This window comes from Ochlerotatus camptorhynchus, unplaced genomic scaffold, assembly GCF_037179485.1.
Source record: "Ochlerotatus camptorhynchus isolate MF236.1 unplaced genomic scaffold, CSIRO-AGI_Acam_v1.1 ptg000784l, whole genome shotgun sequence".
NCBI classification, from domain to species: Eukaryota; Metazoa; Arthropoda; class Insecta; order Diptera; family Culicidae; genus Ochlerotatus; species Ochlerotatus camptorhynchus.
The window spans coordinates 187,064-208,457 of NW_027041249.1; the positions used below are offsets into that span (position 1 = coordinate 187,064).

Below are 21,394 nucleotides of genomic sequence, written 5' to 3' on the forward strand. Positions count from 1 at the left end.
ATTGAGATCATATTCTATAGCGTATAAGATGTTGTAAGCTCTTCAAATCGTCCTGAAGATTTGATCATTCGTTTTATTGGATTAACCAAGTATGGACCAATGTCTCCAGCTTCAGAACACGTCCAAGTAGACTCCATAATTTATGATCCCTTATCAGATGTTCTAGGTTCTCCAAATCGTCCTGGATTTTATATCAAATGATCTTCAAGTTCAACTACGACTAAGACAATGTCAACAGCAATGTCGAAACGTATTCAAACAGATTCATAGAGTATATAAAGGGTGATACGGTCAAAATTTGGTCAAGGGAAAACGCGTGTAAATCGGTGAAATCGTTTATTTAAAAAATCAAATTAAATTTCTTTTTCATGTTCAATTAGTATAAAATTCAGGAAAAATATTCAGTTAGGCTTCCGCTTTTCCAAATCCGAATTGCCGGGCCTTACGCTTGACCCCTGCCATCAGATTTTGTACAGCCACCTTGTCCACCTTCTTCGCCGCAGAAAGCCAGTTTGCCTTGAACTGCTGCTCGCCCTTAGCAGTTTTTTTGGTCTTCTTTAGGTTCCGCTTGACAATAGCCCAGTATTTCTCAATTGGGCGGAGCTCTGGCGTGTTGGGAGGGTTCTTGTCCTTGGGAACCACCTGCACGTTGTTGACGGCGTACCACTCCATGGCCTTTTTACCGTAATGGCAAGATGCCAAATCCGGCCAAAACAGTACGGAACAACCGTGTTTCTTCAGGAAAGGCAGCAGACGTTTATTCAAACACTCTTTCACGTAAATTTCTTGGTTGACAGTCCCGGAAGCTATGAAAATGCTGCTTTTCAAGCCACAGGTACAGATGGCTTGCCAAACCAGATATTTCTTTGCGAACTTTGACAGTTTCATGTGCTTGAAAACATCTGCTACCTTTCCCCTTCCTTTTGCCGTATAAAACTCCTGTCCCAGAAGCTGCTTGTAGTCGGCTTTGACGTAGGTTTCGTCGTCCATTACCACGCAGTCAAACTTCGTCAGCATCGTCGTGTACAGCCTCCGGGATCGCGCTTTGGCCGTCGTATTTTGTTTATCATCGCGATTTGGAGTCACTACCTTCTTGTAAGTCGATAGTCCGGCTCGTTTTTTGGCTCGATGCACGGTTGTAGACGATACACTCAGCTTATTTGCGGCATCTCGGAGAGAGAGGTTAGGGTTTCGCTTGAAACTACCGGCAACTCTCTTTGTCGTCTCAGCGGCTTCCGGTTTTCGATTTCCCCCCGATCCAGACTTCCAGGCTGTCGACAAACGTTCCCCAAACACTTTAATTACATTTGTAACGGTTGATTTGGCAACTTTTAGCGATTTTGCCAACTTTGCGTGCGAGTAGCTCGGATTTTCGCGATGCGCGAGCAAAATTTTGATACGCTGCTCTTCTTGCTTGGACGGCATTTTGACAACTGAAGAGTGAACTCCAAAATCAAAATAGGAGCAACATTCTACACACACACACCTTCAAAATGAGGGGTGTTCAGGTTTTTTAAATGCAAAATTGAAAGAAATACGTCAAGTTGATATTGACCAAATTTTGACCGTATCACCCTTTACGTATCATTTGGAGCCTTAAATAGCTTGGTCGGTAAAGGCACGGAATTACGAAGGGGCATAGATTATCATTATGCTTGCTGGCCATTCAATATATAAATTTATGCATTGGTGTTGGCATAGAAAGCTCTCAATTAATAACTGTGGAAGTGCATCTATAACTCTAAGTTGAGAGCCGAAAAAATCTCATTAACACATTCAAATGGCGCCAATAGATTTGAAATTCGTCAATAAATAGCTGAGCCATGATTCTCCAACCATTGTAAGTTTTCCGTTCGGAGGCATCGTGTTCAGAGTGTTAAAAGAGCGTCAATGCCAGGTAGAAGATGATACGTATAATTTGCGAATCATTTCCATGTAGGGGAAATGGATGTTATGTCGGCCTAAATGCCCCTAATTTGGGCCCATACATAAATTCAGAAATCGACTAAATTTTCAATACCGACCAAAATTATCCATTAGTACAGTTTCAATGCGATGGGCCCAATCTTAGATCCATACTGACCATATAAGATGTTCAAATTTTTTTAAATCATTGTGGAGTTCAGATCCTTTCACCCAATGGGTCATTTCGCCGAAGGTCGTTTCGCCGAAGAACATTTCACTGAAGGACATTTCGTCGAATGGATCATTTCGCCGAATTTTAATCATCAATCAATATATCCCGATATCCCGATTGTTCTGGTATCAACAAACCACAGACAAACAGACATAATACATTGAATATTTCTCACTGTAAAACATCGTCGTTTAAACATTACCGCCATCTGTTGAGTGCACTGTGGTGGGTAGTACGCTGAACAGATGGCAGTAGTGTGTAAACGTCAAACGCAAGGGAATTGACTATGCGCGCCACAGGTGGCGGTACTACCAACTACGATACTTTTAAATTGACCGTTAAATGCTTTTTCGATGAACAACTTGCTAGTGTTATGCCTCTTTGTCTGTGAACAAACTATTACTATTTAAATACTCCAACAGCTGGCCTATAACAACAAGTTCTAAAATTTTCTCTAATATGTGCAACATGTTGATAGGACGAAACTCTTCGGCTTTAATCGTTCCAGCAACTTTTTGAATAGGAACCGCTAAGGATTCCTTCCAAATGTGTGGGCCATGTCCAGTCTACAATATATTTATTAATAAGGTCCAGCAAGATGTGGCCAATGACATGAAAGCAATCTTGAATAATTCTAGCATTAACATTGTCTACTCCAGCTGATTTTCTAATGAAAAGCAAATAACTCTTAGTTCATCTAATGTAATTGGGTGAAAACCTTCAAATCTACAACTACTGGCTGCTTTATTTCGTCAGGCTCATCGACCAATTCAATGGATTGATTAATCAATGAAACACTGTCTACAAAATAATCATTAAATTTAGGTGCAATAATTGGTTCTGTCTATTTTATTATGGTCAAAAGTTATGGACCGCGATTAAAAATCACTAGGCTTCATGAAAGATTTCAAAATTTTCCATAACTCTGTGCTGCTGTTTTGATGTTGATCAATTTTCCTCTGAATATATTCATATCGAGTTTTCTTTTTCGATTGTGAATATTTATTACACGCTACCGTGTACCTTTTCGAATGATTAATACTATTAGATCTACACAACTTTTTGTACCACACAGCAAACAATTAATTTTAATATCACATCAAAATGAACGCACTTTAATCGTGTCAACCAGATGGTGTAATATGACATTACGCTGCTTTTACTGCATTTGTTTATTTTTGTTACCATAAAAATTACATGAGATTTCCAACATGATTAAAGTGCATCCTCATGGCTGTAATATTAAAATTTATTTTTTGCTGTGTATTTGTCTTTCTTACGTTTAAGACGCAAAAGATCCAAATTGTACCAGCTGTTCGGATTTTTCAAAGAAACAAACTTTTGTTTAACTAATTGATTGGTTAGTAAGTACAGCTCCATATTCATCTAAAGTCCCAGTAACTAATGGAAAATCCAGGCTTCTCTCAACAAGATTCGAAACAAGATTCCACCTAAATCTGCATTCTGGACCACTGTGCACTGTGCATTGTTTAAAGGTAACCCCGCAATATTCAAATGCAAAATCTATCATTTACTTACATTTCTACTGGAACTTCATTGCTATTAATTGAATTGTAAGCTGCTTTTTTCTGATTATATTGTTTTTTTATACACCAAACAATTAGAACTGCTGCCTGGTTGACGCTCTTCATATCAATACTTATGATCTGGATTTCAACAATATTTTGCTGGATTTTGCCAAGCTGGAAGTTCAGCAATCCATCCAGCAAAATACTGTTTGCTGGACGACCAGTAATTAGGCCCAAAGTCAAACTGACAGCACTTTGCTGTAAAACCAGCAATATATACGGAATATCCAGCATAGCGTAATGCAAACATTTTGCTGGAAGACAGTAATTCTCAATTGTTTAAATTGCTTATAACATTCTTGATTCAATTTTAACTGAAAAACACTTTATTACACAGGTTTACGTATTATAATCGTACAAAACTTTATTATTCTCATATGAAGATACAATTTTTGAACAAACGATAAAAAAAACTGGGCTTATTTTGAGCACATTCCATTGGCCATTCTATAGTTTTATTCAGATGAAAAGGCTATAAATAAAGAGAAAATAACCTTTTAAACTTAGTCAACTTAAAGTAAAAAATACCTACTCCATGATTAAAATACCATTCATGTAATTCATGGTATGACTCAAAAGTCGTATACTTCTTGACTCGATAAATTAAAAAAAATACTGCAGAGAAGTGAACGATCGACTTTGACGTTTCAAACAGATTACTGTAAATCCAGCATTTTTTTTTATGGATTACTGGATGTTCAGCAAGAAATGTTTTTTGCTGGAAGCAGTTCAGCAATTAATTTTGCTGAAACTCGATTCAGGTTTTTGGTGTGCAGACTTGATCCTCATAAAAAAAAACCTTCGTCAAGATCTCATTCTTTTTTTCGTTAATGACAAAGTTTCAGCTGTTAACATAAAGTGTAATTTCGTGCATTCTATGTCACATTATTGTTGAGCAGTTCAGGACGTAGATGTTTGTTCACTTTAACGGCTCCATGTAATTGATTTGCTCAAGTCATCTAATTCCGATACAAATTCAGTTAATAAAAAAACCTACACTTGTTCGTCACTGACAGCACTGTCATTGACAATTAACATGGTTTGCCTTGACAACGACTATTAGCTCAAATGAGTGTAGATCCAGCTAAATTTGCAAAAGAACCAAATTAATCATTTTGTCAAGCTTCTGCATTCATTTTCCATCAGATGTCACTGCTGTTGTTGGCGGTGACATCTATCGGAAACTACACATAATCTGTTTACCGTTAATTGTTCACAGAGGGTAGTGCAGTGCAAAACATGTATGGTACCTCTATATATGCATTTAGATTTATATCCGAAGCCCCTCCTTTTATACACATTCTGCACACAAAATAGCTCATCCCTCACTGGATTTGGTGCTGATTTCTATGAATGGGGCGGGGCAGGAACTCTATTTTGTGGTCTGTGAGAGGGAAATCACAAATAAAGTGTCATCAAAATACATGGCATGTTGAGAAATTGAACTAGGAAGAGTAAATTTAAATTATCAGATTTGAATTTTTTGGCTATCTGGGAACTGGTAGTAAAGTAGGTAAAACTGTATGGGGAAAAATCAGTTTTATTTAATTGTAGCTTGTTTAATAATAATTTCCGGGAAAAAAAACTGACCGACGAAGTCCCTGACTAATTTATTTAGGTTGTCGTTCACTTATTGTGACCTGAATATGCACCGAAAGCGAATTATTACTACTTCTCTCAATTTCTATATGGGGATTTTTATCACTTCCTACCAGCGGAACAGCGCCATCTCTGTGGAAAATGGCTGGACGATATGATCAATTTATAGGGCTTGCGATCAGCAATCCATTATCAGCAAATTCCGATGAATCAGTTTTGAGCAGTTCCATGCCAAATGACGAATCGATCAATTTGACACTTTGCATAATTGTTTGTTATGGGCAATGATTCACATTTCTGCTAAAAATTCGGCCATTTTGCACATTCTAAAAATTGTATAAATTGCATATTCGACGTGCGTAATGACGTGTGAGACAAAGTTTTAGGGAAAAAAAGTCTATCTATACGGTAAGAAAAAAATACCCAGCCGCCAGTTCACTTTTACCTACTTTTGGCTTGTTTGTCTCCTTTTCTCCTTATATTGTTGTCAAACACGGAAGAGCAAAACTACTCCACAGGGGTAGTAAAGTGTGGAAACCCAACGTTGAGTAAAATCATATTCACCTACTTTTGGGTAGAAAGCGAATGGAAAATTGTAAATGAAAACTACTTTGACCCGCTTTACCAACTCTTGGGATCCTGTTGTTGTGAAAAGCATCGATGAAAGAGATAAAAAGTAGAAGGGTCTAGCCTAGGGGCACGAACGGAAGCTTGACGTAGGACCGCTAGTGGACGGAAAAAATATGTTGAGCCTTTAGTTCTTTTAATTGATCGATAATCTATTATCTTAACTCTTCCCGTTTTTGAATTGGTGGCCCTGAAAATGGCCGGTTGTTTTTCAAATGGTGGCCCTAAGAAGGGCCGTTTTTTGTTTTTTTTTCTGGTATTTTTTTGATCGTTTGGGACGGCTGATGAAAAAATTGTGATTATTGATACCTGTAATTTTAAAAGTTTGTTTGTGACATTAAATTCTGAATAATGATATTACTACTTACATATAACAGTAAGTATAGGCCGATGGTAAGAGAAATAGGTGATGAATACTTTACATCTAAGATTTGGAATATGTAGCACAACGGCCGTGAGTGGTCAGAACAAACGTGTTTGCTCTTAGTTCTTTTAATTATTCGATCTATTATCTTAACTCTTTCTGTATTTGAATTGGTGGCCCTGAAAAGGGCCGTTTGTTTGTTGGTTTGGTTGTTGGGGTTGGAGGGTACGGAACGAATAGGTACTAATTGCTGTTGCCTTTTGGCGCTCCTTTTATTTTGGCGCTATTTGTTGATTTTACTGTTATATTGGATGATTCACGCAAGTTTATTCTCTCACGGATATTGAATGACCCAAAGCTGCTAGTGATTTTCCAAACACTGCTATTTGCACTGATTCTTTGCTGTTATTTCTCTCCATGGTTCAAAAATATTTCAATTTTGTGAACCTGTTTTACCCACCATCTAGAGATCTTAAAAGAAATTCTATAGCGTAGAAATATAGTGCCCTGAAAAAGGCCATTTGAAATCCAAAAGATTTACATGCTGGTACTTTCGGGATGGCATGCTTACACCATTGCACAGCAGTTGAAATTTTGAAGGTGATCAATGTTGTAGTCAGCCTAACGGAAAGACTGCAGTGGAACGTCCGAAAGATGATGAAGCTACTCAGAGAGCCTCCGATGTCCGCGTCCTTCAGGGTCCTACCAAATTTGTGGTGACCATCTCCGTCGCAAATGAAACTGCCCTTTTAGATCGAAGCGAACAAACTGGTGTACTTGGGTATCTCCAGAGACAGCGTGCTCAGTTGGCTTTCCTGGCAGCAGCATTACGCAGGTGATCATTGTAGTCAAACTTAGCTGTGTAACGTTCGAAGGATGTCGTTGTCGTTGGTAATACTTCTCATTCCGATGTCTGGGACTTTCAAATTAGTTGTGACGACTGCCCCACAGCTAATGAAATTGCAACTGATCACGTTCACTGAATTACAGTCTGTTTTATACTGGCAGAACAGCTAATTAGGCCGCTCCCTTTTGTAGTATTTTTCGTCAGAGCGTTCCTAATTTCAAATACCTATATGGCAGCATTCATACCAGACCAAGACGTGCTCCGACCAGCATTGCATTGGATTGTTGTGTATATAAATTAAAGACGTAGTCCTACGTCAAAAACTAAATAACCAAAATTGTCCTTGACCAATGTAATTGATTTTTTTAAAGCTTATGAAAAATGCAAACTTTTGAATTATTTAAAACCTTGGACAATCAAAAATTTACAAAAATATTAGAACAACAATTTCCAGACACCTTTTTTAATTTTTTTTGTTGATTCAAGGTTTTCAATATTCCATAGGTTGGTTTTTTCATAAACTTAAAAAAAATCTATAATATTAAACAACGAAATTTGTTGTTCTTTTATATTTTTTCACGTTATTCGATTTTACAGCTTTGCCTCAGATGTCATTACGATTAGAAGGACGTTTTCGTCCAATGATTTATTGAAAAATAGCTAGATTCAAAATGGCCGAATTTGAGCGGAAATGTGAATGATTGCTCATAACAAACAATTATGCAAAGTTTCACGCAAATCGGAGAAGATCGAGCCAAACATTTATTTTAGGAGCTGCTCACTTTCATGATATTAATTGCATAATTGAATATTGGCGACTATTGAGGTAATTGAACTTGATTCGTAAAATTAACGGACTTTAATTTTGCAAAACTATTTTAAAAGCCTGCCGACCATAACTATATAACACCTATAGTGTACATGCGGTGATTCATTAAGGGTTCTGTATATCTTTTATACAAATCTGTAACGGAATGTTACATCTACCGCTTGGGTGTGCCGAAAGCATTGCAACTACGGAGGTGCTAGGGAGGCTACTTATTTTCCTTACACATCAAAATTGTTCGCTACTTGCCTAATTTAGAAGTTCGAAAAATAAATTACGCCAATGACTGAAAGTGGTTCGAGGGAGGATCTTTTTGGATTGGACATTTTCGCGGCTTGCCTGAATTAAACAGTACTTAACATCCAACCCTCACTACGCTACAGATTTCCACCAACAACTCATTAGCGTGTTGACACCTCACCCAACGAGTCAATTCCACAGTCAGTCGTTGCATACATTCTTCACATCTCTGCACCTCTTCCTGTAGCACACATCGTCGCCAAAGTCGTAACTATTACAAATAATTTTAAGCGACACGTTTGTAAAAGCCTATCAACGATGGGGGATATTATTGGCGCACACTAACTCCAGCTGACAGCCACGGCGGACGACGAACGGAGTATCTACTCTACATTATCGCAATTTATCTCAATTATCGCACATGGAATTTTAATTACAGCCCGCCAGCGTGCCAAACAATGGGAAATATGAGTATTTGAACAAATATATGAATTAAGATCTGTACGCTGAGAGTAACATGTAAATTTACGGGCTTTTATCTCCGGCGAAGCATTAGCAGCGTCAGTCAGGCGACAGCGGTGACGGATGGCAGCATGGAGGGCTAGCATTCCATTGCATTGTGATCGGATGGGTGAAGAATGGCATTTCAAACATTTTTCACCAAACCACCCGCTGACTTCATCACCTGCCAAGAGTTTGGCTTGAGCAACTCAGATGATTAACTGGAGATAAGCATCTTTCTCCTTTTCTAAATCTTTATCTATATTATAGTAAATATTTTGCTTTAAGGTACCGCAATTTCAGAATCTGCAATGCGTTGATAAACTTTCACAATGTGCAATTTCCGTTCTCAATACAGATACCCACTTGACACACTCAATAAACATACCAGATCTCAAATGTTGCAGATTTATTTGCATTACGCCACAGCTCTAACAGCCACTTTCCCTTTTCTTCCTTGACTACTTGCAGATGAATCTGACAATGAAGCTGCTGATACTGTTTGCATTCCTGCTGATTTACTCATCCGGCCATCGGATACAGCTGTCCGATTCGATTCTGGACATCATCAACACCCGGCACGTGGAGCGGATCATGGCGGAGCGGCGGATGAACTCCTCGCGGGACGACAAACGCTACACGATGGTGCAGAACGAGCTGATGGACGAAGACGCAACGGAGGACAGCACCGGTGATCTCGGGTACCAAACGCCCGAGGTGGCTATTGATTTTGACTTTAACGGGCGGCGTCAGCCGGGTGGTTCAGTAACATCATTCAACGAAAGCGGCTTTCAGTACCAACCAACGGGATCCGCCCCCAATGCGGATATTTTGGCCGATCTGCAGGCGTACCGAGGGGACAAGTTGCTCAAATCGAGCAAGAATGCACTGGTGGTGACGCGAAAGGAGTACCTGAAGAAGGATTGGTGCAAGACGGAACCGTTGGTGCAACGAATCCGGGAAGAGGGATGCCTCAGCCGGACGATCATCAATCGCTTTTGCTACGGGCAGTGCAATTCGTTCTACATTCCAAAGTCACCGAAGCGTAGGCGTCACCACGGTGGCGCAGCAGGACGGAACGGGCACGGCGGTCATCACGGGGGTGGCCGGCGTGAGGTCGATCTGGACTTTGAAGACGAGGACCTAACCGGGCCGGCGTTTCGCTCGTGCGCCTTCTGCAAGCCCAAAAAGTTCACCTGGATCACGGTGACGTTGCGGTGTCCCTCGTTGGTGCCCCAGCTGCGGCGGAAGCGCATCCAACGCATCAAACAGTGCAAATGTATTGCCGAGCCGTTGAACTAGAGAGAGCGAGAGAGATCGAGAGAGAGAGAGAGAGAGCTGTTATTATTCTTATTACTTTAATATTATTGGTTCTGTTGTCGACGAGGATGGGACGTGAAAGTGTGGGTAATATGTAAATGTATTTTTTATTTTATTTTTCTGTGTTTGTACGAGTGGGTGGGTGAATGATTGAGCGCTCTTTCCGTTTGTGCTTGGCTAGTAAGTGAGCGCACGCGAAACCAGAAATGAGAGTAGGCTTTATTTTGTTTTAAGTTTTTCTTTTTTAATTATATTTAATAAGTCTGTTTTGTTTTAAGTCTTCTGTAGGTACGTTGTGTGTGTGTGTAATTGTATCTCTACGTGATTCCTGTTTTGGCACTGAATTTGGAATCGACCGTCACCGTTGAGGAAATCTGAGTTCCGCAAAGTGTGACAGTCGCGCATGGTAGATAAATGTGATTAATTGCTTGAAACGGAGCTTCAGTTGTTAGATTTTTCTGCAATAGAAGTCACACATTCAAATTGAAATAATGGTTATGATTTTCAATTTTAGCGCCCGTTGCCGTGCCGGAATCTGACTCTGGCTGCTTTTATCCCACGTGGCGTCAGCTGAAGTGAGAATTGATGTTAATTTATGCTTGCACAGTATTGACTGTGAGCGGTGTTTACTAGTTTTTTTTTGCGATTCTTAACAGCTACCAGCAATAGTCGTTCGGACATGGCTTCTTCCAAATCGGTAACTCATTGTGTACGTAAACGGATTGTGTGCAGATTTTTGAAATCAGTTAGCATTTAGGGATCATTCAATAATTACGCACGCCAGTACGGGACCAAGGATTTCTGTCTGAAGGGTTAGGGGGTTTATAAAAATGAAGTAATTTAATAAAAAGCTATTTTTTATTGAATTATCAGTGACATACTTGTAATCAATTTCCACTAATTTCATCAAATTCGATGAATGTTATTTCGATTGCGAGATGTAACCCATGATGAAATATTAAGATCTTATATTTTTCAGAGGTTTTTCCTTCTTTTATACATGAGCAGTGCTTTAATCTATGTAGGGTGTCCCGGAAAGTATAAGTACGTATTATTATTGGAATAAAACAACGATATGTTAATGAATGTTGTATTACATATGTATGTTCCCTATAGTATTTTCTTTCAATTCGATGAAAATGATCCGCAGTTTCTTTAATCGTATGCCAAAGAGCGATATTTTGATCTGACCCTGCCCATGAGCTTCAGCCTTGAGATTTCTTGGCGATAACTTTCGCTACAGTCAGCGGCGCCGGTTGTGTAGTGGTAAGCGTGATTGCCTATCACCCCAAAAGGCCTGGGTTCAATCCCAGTCAGCGCCGCCGAGATTTTCTAAGGCATGAAATCTCTGATCACGCCTTCATTCGGAAGGGAAGTGAAACCGTTGGTCCCCGGTCCATGAGCTGATGGGTCGATAGGTAGGGTCCAGGTATGGGAGCTACCTCACTTTTGTCCAGCCTTTTTTTTTTTCAAATTCTTTGATTGAATTCGCTGCTATAAAGTGTTTCCGTAGATATCCCTTGGAAAGGGTCTAAAAAGTTTCTATTGACCGGGCCTCCGGACAATTCGGAGGATTCATCTCTTTTGGCACGTAATGCACATTGTTTGATTTGTATCAAGCTACCGTGTCTTTTGAGTAGTGTATTTTCACCAAATAAGACCAAAATAGTACTGAGCTTTCATTTTGACGGATCATGGGCCACAGACGCCGATTCAAACACTCCCGAACTTAAATGTCAGTGTTCATCGTCTCGTTCGGCACAAATGGCTTTGACAACTTGCCACACTCAAATACGAACTAAACCTCCGGCGAAGCAGCTGGCGAGTTAGGTCAAAGTCAAACAGTGCGGAGACCCTATTGAAGAGTGTCTGTAAACCACCGATTATGCCGAACATGCTATAACTAGTTCGCTGTATGGACAAGCGAAGCATTGAATTATTCCGTAGGGCTCGGGGTTGAACATTGATGTCAACTTGCTCAAGGAAAACAGGGCAATCCGTGCGTCTTTGCAAAATATCCGCAATTAGCAATGACCTTGCTGTATCTTTTCGGACCGACAGGGGCTCCAGATGGATCAATTGCAAACGACTTTCTTAGCCAGGCAATCGGAATGGATCCATTCTCGACAGTTTTACGTAGCGCATATCTCAGGAACCGTCGCTGAACAGACTAAACTCTTTCGACACCGTAGTTGTAGTGAGGAGTCCAGAGAACCGAGCAGTATTCTAATATGGAGCGAGACAAGGAGAAGTACAACGATTTATGGCGGTAGATATCCGTGAAGTCTTTTGCAATTCTGAAGATTAATCCTGGAATTCTGGAAGCTGTGTCGACGGCATACGAGATGTGTTGCTTGAAAGAGAGTTGTGTATCCAGAATCACACCTAAGTCCTTAATTTGGGTGACGCGCTCAATTTCAGTGGCTAACAAAACATAATAGTCTCTTTCTTGCGCGAAAAAGAGATAATCGAGCATGTGGACGGTTTAACCTCAATATGATTCAGAATACATCATTAAGGTCATCTGCGCATGATAATCGTGGTTCCTCAATTACCAGATTCATAGATTCGTTGAAATAAATCAGGAAAATCAGCGGTCACAGGTGACTACCCTGGGATATGCCGGACTTGGCAGCAAACATACGGGACTGGTGATCAACAATGACAACAGTAAGATAGCGATCGGTGAGGTACGACTGAAACCATTGCAAAAGGCAGTCGTGGATACCAAGCGTGTCCAGTTTTGCGATTGATATGCGATGATTCAATTTATCGAAGGCAGCAGATAAGTCATTATAAACTACATCCGTCTGAGCACGATCCGACGTACTGTTACAGATGTAGGAAGTAAGGCACCGCAAGTTAGTGGTAGTGGAGCGACCAGCCATGAAACCATGCTGGTCGATACTAATATACGGCTTACAGTGAGCGAATAACGGTTCCATAACAACGAGTTCGAACAATTTAGCAACAGCGCTAAGCGATGTGATTCCACGGTAGTTGCCAACGTCCTGTTTGTTGCCCTTCTTGTGTAATGGAAACTGGAGCGCTAGCTTTCAACAGGATGGGAAAACGCCGACGTCCACGGACCTTTGAAAAACCGTGCAGCAGTGGAGACAACAAACTGTCCAAGTGCGATTTGAGGAACGCCGATGGAATTCCCGGATTATACGACGAATTGAGTTTCAATTCTGCTCATGGTTTGGCCATATAGTGGTAAGTAACTGGCAGTCAGGCATGGTCGTCACTCAGTGTCTCGTCCGTGAAGACACTAGCATTTTTTTTTCAGAGAACAGCTGACAGATATCTTGCGTAGATGGGGCCACGTTACCATTATGTATCATAGACGACGGCAGACCAGCTTCATGACGTTGTTCGTTGACAAGCGTCCAAAACTGCTTGGGACGTGACTTAAGCTTTTACTGCAATCCACGTCGATACTGAAGAAAGCACTGTTTCGAATCTTTTTTGGATTCGTGATTGATCCAGACATAGTGACGTTGAAGGGATAGGGTGCGGTGCTTGGTGAATTTCCTAAGAGCGGCTCTCTTTCTGGATTTCAGTCGACGAAATTCGCTCGTATGCCATGGTGGATGGGTCGTATGATGATGAATCTTTATTGTAACGTGCCTGTCAATGACATATGCCAAAACAATGGAAATAGTTTGAGCGGCGGACTCAATGTCAACGGTGTCCAATAAGTCGTCCCAATCTAAACTGGAGAGTAATCCAGCGATACCGGCAGATGAAATATTAAAATCATGCAACTCTAAGATAAGAAGGTCCCGAAGAAACGTGCTCAACTTTTTGACTCAGCTCTGGCACTCTCTTCGGTACCAAGCTAATCGATGCACCCCTCGAAACATAGAAACATCCACGAACCCCTCATTTTATCTGTCAAACTTTCATAGCGAATCAAAACAAACATAGTGTAGTACTAGAATTTCGACTAGAATGGGGTACGTTAATCGATTTGCTTGGGACCAATAGGCTAGTCTAGTAGTGAGGCAAGTTTAAATCGTTAGTTTCCAACCGGTGCTAGTACTTAACGTCACCAGTAGCGGCGGGTGATGACGATCCAGTCTCACCCCAGGAGTGGGCCCCTCGCCTAAGAAAGGAGTTATGTCCTGGGCGCTTACAAAACAAAGATCCAACCTGCAGTTGTTCTGGTTAATAACCTGATTGATTTGAGAAAGAGTGGCGGAGCTGTAATTGTCCAGAACAGACAGACTGATCCATATTAGGATATAGGAAGCGGTTGCGAGTTTTTTTTTATGAAATCGGGAGATTGAAGTCAATAAACACAATAACTTCATCGGTTGCTTTAGCGGTATCCAGAACAGAGAAAACCGATTGGCAATGGGTTTCGATGAGGTCACGCTCGCGTATACGGTCGGGAGGAAAGTACACCGCACAGAGAAAAAAGGGTACGGTTACCCAGTTTGATCGACGGCTTTACCTGCTCTAAGCATATTCAAGAATTATTTTCTTGTAGTCTCGCTTGAAACCTTGAATTTACAGCCATTAAAACACCTCAACCTTTAACAATCCAAAATGATGTCGTAGCAAAGATCCACGGTAGCTACGCGAAAATCGTCGACAGCACAGTTGATACCACCGACCCTCTGGTAGAACATGGATATTTCATGCTGGCAGTAGGCAGGACGCATGCATGGGACATGATGTGGCTAGTGCGGAGGCCGCAGAACCGGAAACACAGCCAGACGTTAAAGCAGTATCAGGCAAAGGAGAGGCTGAATCGTCAATATACTTGCCAGTTATAGCTGGTTGGAAGACCCCCGACCTACATCTACACTCAGGGCTGAGACGACTATGCTGAGCGCTGGCTGGAGTAATCTCGACTGAGGCAGAGAAATCAGGGGCTTCCATAATGCTATCCACGATGCGTCTCGGTGGTAATTGTGGTGGTCCGCAAGCAGTAGAGGTAGCGTTTTGTCCGTTGTCGGACAAAAACAATTCGGGAAACCCCGTTCGTGTTGATGGGTTTGATATCTAGGTTCAAGGTGTGAAGGCGCCTTGCTTGAATTCGATTTCCGTTCTTGGATGGCAATTGATACAGGTTGTAACATTTCTAAGAGAATCAGAAACTGAATATAGTTCCAAAAAAATTCTAAGGATTGGTTCAAGCAAATTACGAGCAAGATTCCATGGTAGTGTTAAGGAGAATATCAAAGAACTTCTGGAAGCATTTCTGAGTATATTCCAAGGGTACTTCGGGAGAATAATTGAGAAATGCTGAAGAGAATTCCTCACAAGTTTTCAGGAGAATTCCGACGAATCCCACGGAAATTTTTTGAAAAATTTCATGCTGAGGTTAGTTCTTTGGAAATTTACAGGAAATGTATAATCAGAAATCCAAGTTAGTTCTGAACATGGCCATACAATTCGTAGTTGCTACTCCACGATTTACCTGATCCAGTGAAATTTACACAAAAAAGAAATGATTGATGAATCAGAATTTTCATGATAAATAGCGGCTGACCACGTCTTTAGGGTCATCGTGGAAAAGAAGGATTGTTAGTATGACCTCTGCACCTCCACATCTTCATGGGAAGGGAATTAATATGAGTGGGAAGGTAGCTAGCAGATCAGGATTCACCGTTTTATGTGATGTGATCGTTTGTTTGCATTGCGACTCTAACCAATCTTTATAATGAAGGGCCTGGGAACTGAACTCACGATCTTTTGCTTAATCAGCAAAAACGGTCAACACTAGGCCAGCGAGCCCCTAATTATTTGTGCGTATAAAACAATTATAGTCGAATTTGTGATCGAGTTATTGTTATTTCGGCGGTAGTTTCGACGACGATCATCAGCAGGAAAACGACAGCAAAGGAGCCGTTCTGGATGATAAAAGGATTCTTTTATGATTTCCAACCAGCACACTTCCTAATGTGCCACGAATAAAGTTTCTTATACGTATATGTTCTAACCAAAAATTGTTGCCATTAGGCCACCGATCATAACAATTCATGGCGACTGGCTAATTTCCGAACCTATATCTGGCATACGTCGTATTTTAACGCAAAACAAAAGTAAAAGAAATCAATGCGACCATCGTAAGTTCATATTGTGAAGGAACATGAGATTGATCTTATGATCTTCTGCAATCAAACGATGCTAACGTTTGTCAGAAATCGGGTAGACTCTTTTTGGATTCTGAATCCTGGTCGAATTATGGGTGAAGGTAACATTTTCAGATCCTCATTGATTTTTCAAAGCTAAACAGTTAGCATATTAAAATTTCTATTGTGTATCAAGTTACCCCCATGGATACCACATTCAGAGCTCATCGTCGGATGATCGCATATACAAAGTCTCCCATTTGCTCATTAGCGACACCGCATCATAGAGCCCCATCATCGATACCGCATGTATGCGCGGAATGATACCGAGTGTTATTTTTCTGTCGGTACACTCAAATAAGATACGAAACCCCATTCTATTACGGCATTGTATAAATCGAATGCGTACATTTCTAGTATGAAAACCACACAAAATTTATAATTATTCGTATTTATGAAGAATATTCTTTAGACAAAACCTTCCTTTTTGGGTGTATCTGTTGTTGTTATTCTAGTAGTAATTATATCTTGCGAAGGTAGACGACAACGGCGAAGCTCATCGGGTTTGACTCATCGCTTGTGCCAACTTCGCACAGTGCCAAAGTTGGGGTCGGTCGCAGATTCGCGCGCAAAAATTAATTCAAAACTCGCGGCGGCCACTGAGGCGGCAGGCGCTATTCGGCTGTATTCGTAAGCGATGATTTTTATTGATAATTTTTATGGGATTTCGAAACTTTTTTTTAGGCGATTATGGAAATTAGTTCGTAACCTGTCCACTCTGGCTGATTGGCGATTGCTGGCGCATGGCGTGGTGCGGCTCGTGTTGACGATGACTCACTTCGCTCAGGGGTGGTTTCCCCACCCGCCTTGCGATCTCTGTTTGATCTTGGTCCAAACAGATGGGGAGGCTTGTCAAAATCGCGTCATTTTCTGCGGGATGTTTTGTTTTTTTTTCATCTAAAAAAAAAAAAATAATAAGACGGATAAGCATGACTCTTCACTGTTCCTAGGTGGTGGTAATTTATGCGACAATGCTATAGGAGCATTATCTCACCTTTGGAGACACTGACTGGCGGGTTGTGTCTGAACGTTTCCGAGATGGATTTGGGTTACGTCGTTCACTTGAGGAGAAGACTCATTTTTGCGTGTGCCAGACTCAGGTCGTCGCATGTGAGTCATCTCGAGAACGGATTAGCACCTGTTTGCATGCATTATAATAACAATAGCGCGTTGGAAATCGTTTCGCTAGACAATCTTTAGGTGTGCTCCAATTTGGACGGATAATCCTCTGACGAAAGGCAACCGCGATTGATTATGACACTTTTGGATGGCATTAATCCGATAAATTAGGTTTGATGATTTTCCGTTGTGGCGCGAAAGGCGATGGAGTGTCTGCTTTGAAACGATAAACAGTCGTAGGTAGCTTCCGAGATGTGAGTCACCGAGGAATTCGATACAAGATTTTTGCTATTTTGTTTACTTAGGACTACTTCATTGAAACATTCGCCTTCTTTATAATTCCCAGTGTATCTCCTTTTTAAAGAAATTTTAAGATTTTTTAGCATAAAAATCACCGTTCATGTTTCAGTGACCTCATGAGTAATTACTGGCGGCTTGAGCATGTGAAACAAATCATTGATGCTACCAAAACAGTATAAATGTACAATGCTTTGAATCCGTCTCTGTCGATATGACACACAACACACAACACACAGCCTAAAGCTACAAAAAATCTAATCACTGTTATGACAAAGTACATGAATTCAATTAGAAATAGAGAAATTACTCATGAAAACGAAACCACCTTTTGCGGGAGGGTAAGCATGTAACAACCTAGTATTAGTACGAAGGTATGCCTCAACAGAAGAGAGACAAAGAAAGCGAAAACAAATATTTTTCTATAGGAAATATATATATTAATATAACTAGCAACACAAATAACCTGTAATCAACGAACGAAACGACAATGATCTGTTATGAAATCAAAAAAAAAAAGAAAGAAAAGAAACGAAATCTAACGCTGAGATTAACGAAAACTAGGTGGCCATTAGAATAACCAATTCAAACAAAAATCAAACAATTGTAGTTGACAAGTAGGTGATTCTTCCGTAGCTGTTAAAACCGAACCGAATGCTTTAAATTAATTGTTCTATCTCTTTCCCTGAACTAACTAAGCGTGAACTGTAACTAAGCGCTGAACACGTAGGCATTTTACTAAAAAAAAAATAGTTTTTGATTAGAATTGCAGAACGGGACGAGGTCAGTCAATGCTCTCGTCTCGGTGGTCTAATTGTTATTTATTAAACATAGAAAAGCTCTAAAACAAATGTTCCTATTAAAATGTAAAAATAAGTCAAGAAGAAAACATAGATTCTACGGTAATGTAATTTATTTGTAATACACATTGTTTTAATCGTTAGCCACTCAACCGGTGAAGCATTAAGCGTCATTTGTTTTGTTTTCCCCCCTTAGCTTTCCCCTTTCCAAAATGTGTAAATTAATAGATTGCTACAGACCAGCCATGACCATATATATATATACAATTACGAATTATGAAAAGGTGTGATTTATTAAAAGTGTAAACAGCATGAATTGCAGAAAATTGATTGTTCTCGTTTCTCGAGATTGTAGAAAAAAGAACGAAAATAAATGTGGAAGGCCAGATGAGAAGAGAAACAGTAAACCCAATAAAAGCTCCCGATACTTATATTGGGAGAAAGTTTAAAAATAACAAATGGTGTTTTAATTGTGCTCCGTCCCCTCAGCCGCAGGGCTAATTGTTTCTGATTTCGTTCTAATTGATTTTCGAATCGCTGGCCAGCTGGGAGTCCGCACGTGCCATGCCCTGTCTGTGATCGTGTCGTGTTTGATGGCATTATCGGAAGGTAAGTACATATTGTAGGATGTGATGATCGATTTTTCTTTCTATCTAGGACTCTGGAGAGTATTCCGTTCACAGAGCCATGTTTAAAGTATGCATTGTACAATCAGAATCGTTTACTTTTTAATAGCTTGTTATGTTTGTAAACAGATAAAATTAGAAATAAGAATAGTTATAAATCTAATGATTTTGACGTAGGACTACGTGTGTGATTTTTATATGGGGGTACACTTTGTGAAAACCGAAAATGGAACATGTAACGAAGTTATGAAATATTTTGAACGGTAATAACTCAGCTGCTCCTGGACTAATTTCAATAATTTTAGCATCAGTCGATCAGAAATATTTCTACGCATCGATAGCAATGCTTTTGAATTTCATCAAGAAACTAAATATCAAGCATTGCCCAAAAGCGTTGAAATAACTAACAATTCCACCAATTACGTACATGTATATGCTACTTCCCCAACACAGTCATCGGATAATCGTTTCTAGACGAAACATGTCGATGTAGCATTGCTGCTTCCCCAACACTGCCATCAGAGAGTCGTTAGTAGACGAAACAAGTCGAAGTGGCATTCGCCTCCGATCTTCGCCCGTGTACGAATAGGGAAGATGCAATTGCGTAACATTTTGCACACTCATCGCCATATTCAGAACCAATGCACAAAATGCTCTCCAGAGTGGTACTCTTGTAACCAAATTTGGAAGCAGTGGTGCAAGTGATTTTGATCGATTCTCCAAATCGACTTTTTGTTTCGTTAATAAAGCAACGGCAAACACATTCATTGATTGATTCATTGAGAAATAGTGCGAAATATGTTAGTGAAGCCATGGTCATCAAAAGAGAATTGACTTTCACCCCTCTGCTTCTGAGCCGTCATAGCAATGAAAACTAGCATCGCACCGCTTTTGGTTCTTGGCATAGGCGTAGCGAGCAATACAAAGGCTTTCGGTGAAATGGCGTTCGGTGAAATTTTCCATACTATTTTTTTTTCGCCCCTGGCTAACTCGAAACCTGGCTACGCCCTTGGTTCTTGGGGTACACTTGCTGTTTGACATTTTCGAAGGACCACAAAAAACATGAAATTTCACTATTTTCTAAGGATGCCTAAAAGTCCAATTATTCGATTAACGAATAATCGTAAAGATTTTTCTAGCTATTTGATTTAATATTTATCGAATTTTTAATTATTCGAGCGTGTAACGGACATCCCATCTTATGTCTACTCGTTTGATTTAGCGCAGTAGAGAAAATAAATATAAGTAATAATTTATCGGAACAGGCAAAGAGAAGAGCCATGACGTGAAACAGGATCATAAATTCGTCGAAAAACGTGTTAAGCATCTTTCTGCTAAAGGCTAAGATTTACCAACTTGTTGAGAGAAGGAGTTTAACGAGAAACACTAAAAAGGGGAGGAGCTTTAGCTGGGTGGACACTGATATTATGCAGCCTTCCAACATGTCGCAGATATCAGTTCAACCGCTGTCCAGCAGCAGAAGGACCGAGACTCTTGCGAGTGGCCAATCATTGAACAAAAAAATGTGGGATTTTTTTTTATATAATGCGTTTATTTTTCCAGGCTCATTTGCCGTAGCTTTGCGGAGTCGATATTCATTGTTTGGATTATTCTTAAAACTAACATTAGTAAAGGGGCCTAATAGCCTAGTCAGTCAAGGCACGGTATTACCAAGCCGGAGGCGGCGGGTTCGATTCCCAGTCCGGTCGAGGGAATCTTTCGGGTTGGAAATTTTCTCGACTTCCCTGGGTATAGAGTATTATTGTGCTTGCCACATAATATACAAATTCATGCATTGGTATTGGCATCGAAAGCTCTCAATTAATAACTGTGGAAGTGCATTTAGAACACCAAGTTGAGAGCACGCAATAAGCTTGAAATGCGAACAAGAAGAAGAAGAACGTTAGTAAAGCGGGGGCCGATTACTCGCGGCTATCTCGAGGTTAGGGGTAACAAATTGTAACAAATGGATGACAGGGTAGGGATTGAGAACACAAGGTTTGGAGAGCAATGTGCTCTTGATCTCGAACTAAGCGACCAACATGGGGGTACACCGATGGGCAGCTAACAACTTGGGGGAACACAAGATGACACTAACTACTAAATCATCAGATCTATCCGTTTTAAAAACACATAAATTAAATTAAAATATTCGAGATCTCGGCTCGCCAAGATGTCTCTAACGGGCTGCATAGGTTGTTTTCCTCGGGCCCTGAGGAATGCGGATAACTCGGATCTAGCAACACAATGTAGGGTGCATGACCAAAGCACGTGGTCGATATCGTGATAGCCACTACCACAAGCGCACAAATTGCTGCCTGCGAGCCCGATTCGGAAGAAATGCGAGTCTAACGAG

General features: G+C 40.4%; 1 protein-coding gene across 2 annotated transcripts in view; it reads left to right on the forward strand.

Moving 5' to 3' along the window:
- The window catches only part of LOC135715025 (uncharacterized), a 93,273-nt gene extending 81,312 nt beyond the window's left edge, over nt 1-11,961 (forward strand). For both annotated transcript variants that reach the window (XM_065238433.1, XM_065238434.1), the window contains exon 2: nt 9,202-11,961. In XM_065238433.1, the coding sequence (XP_065094505.1) occupies nt 9,202-10,032 (831 nt within the window). In that variant the 3' untranslated portion in view covers nt 10,033-11,961. The remainder of the gene's footprint in view (nt 1-9,201) is intronic.
- The last annotated feature ends 9,433 nt before the right edge of the window (nt 11,962-21,394 follow it).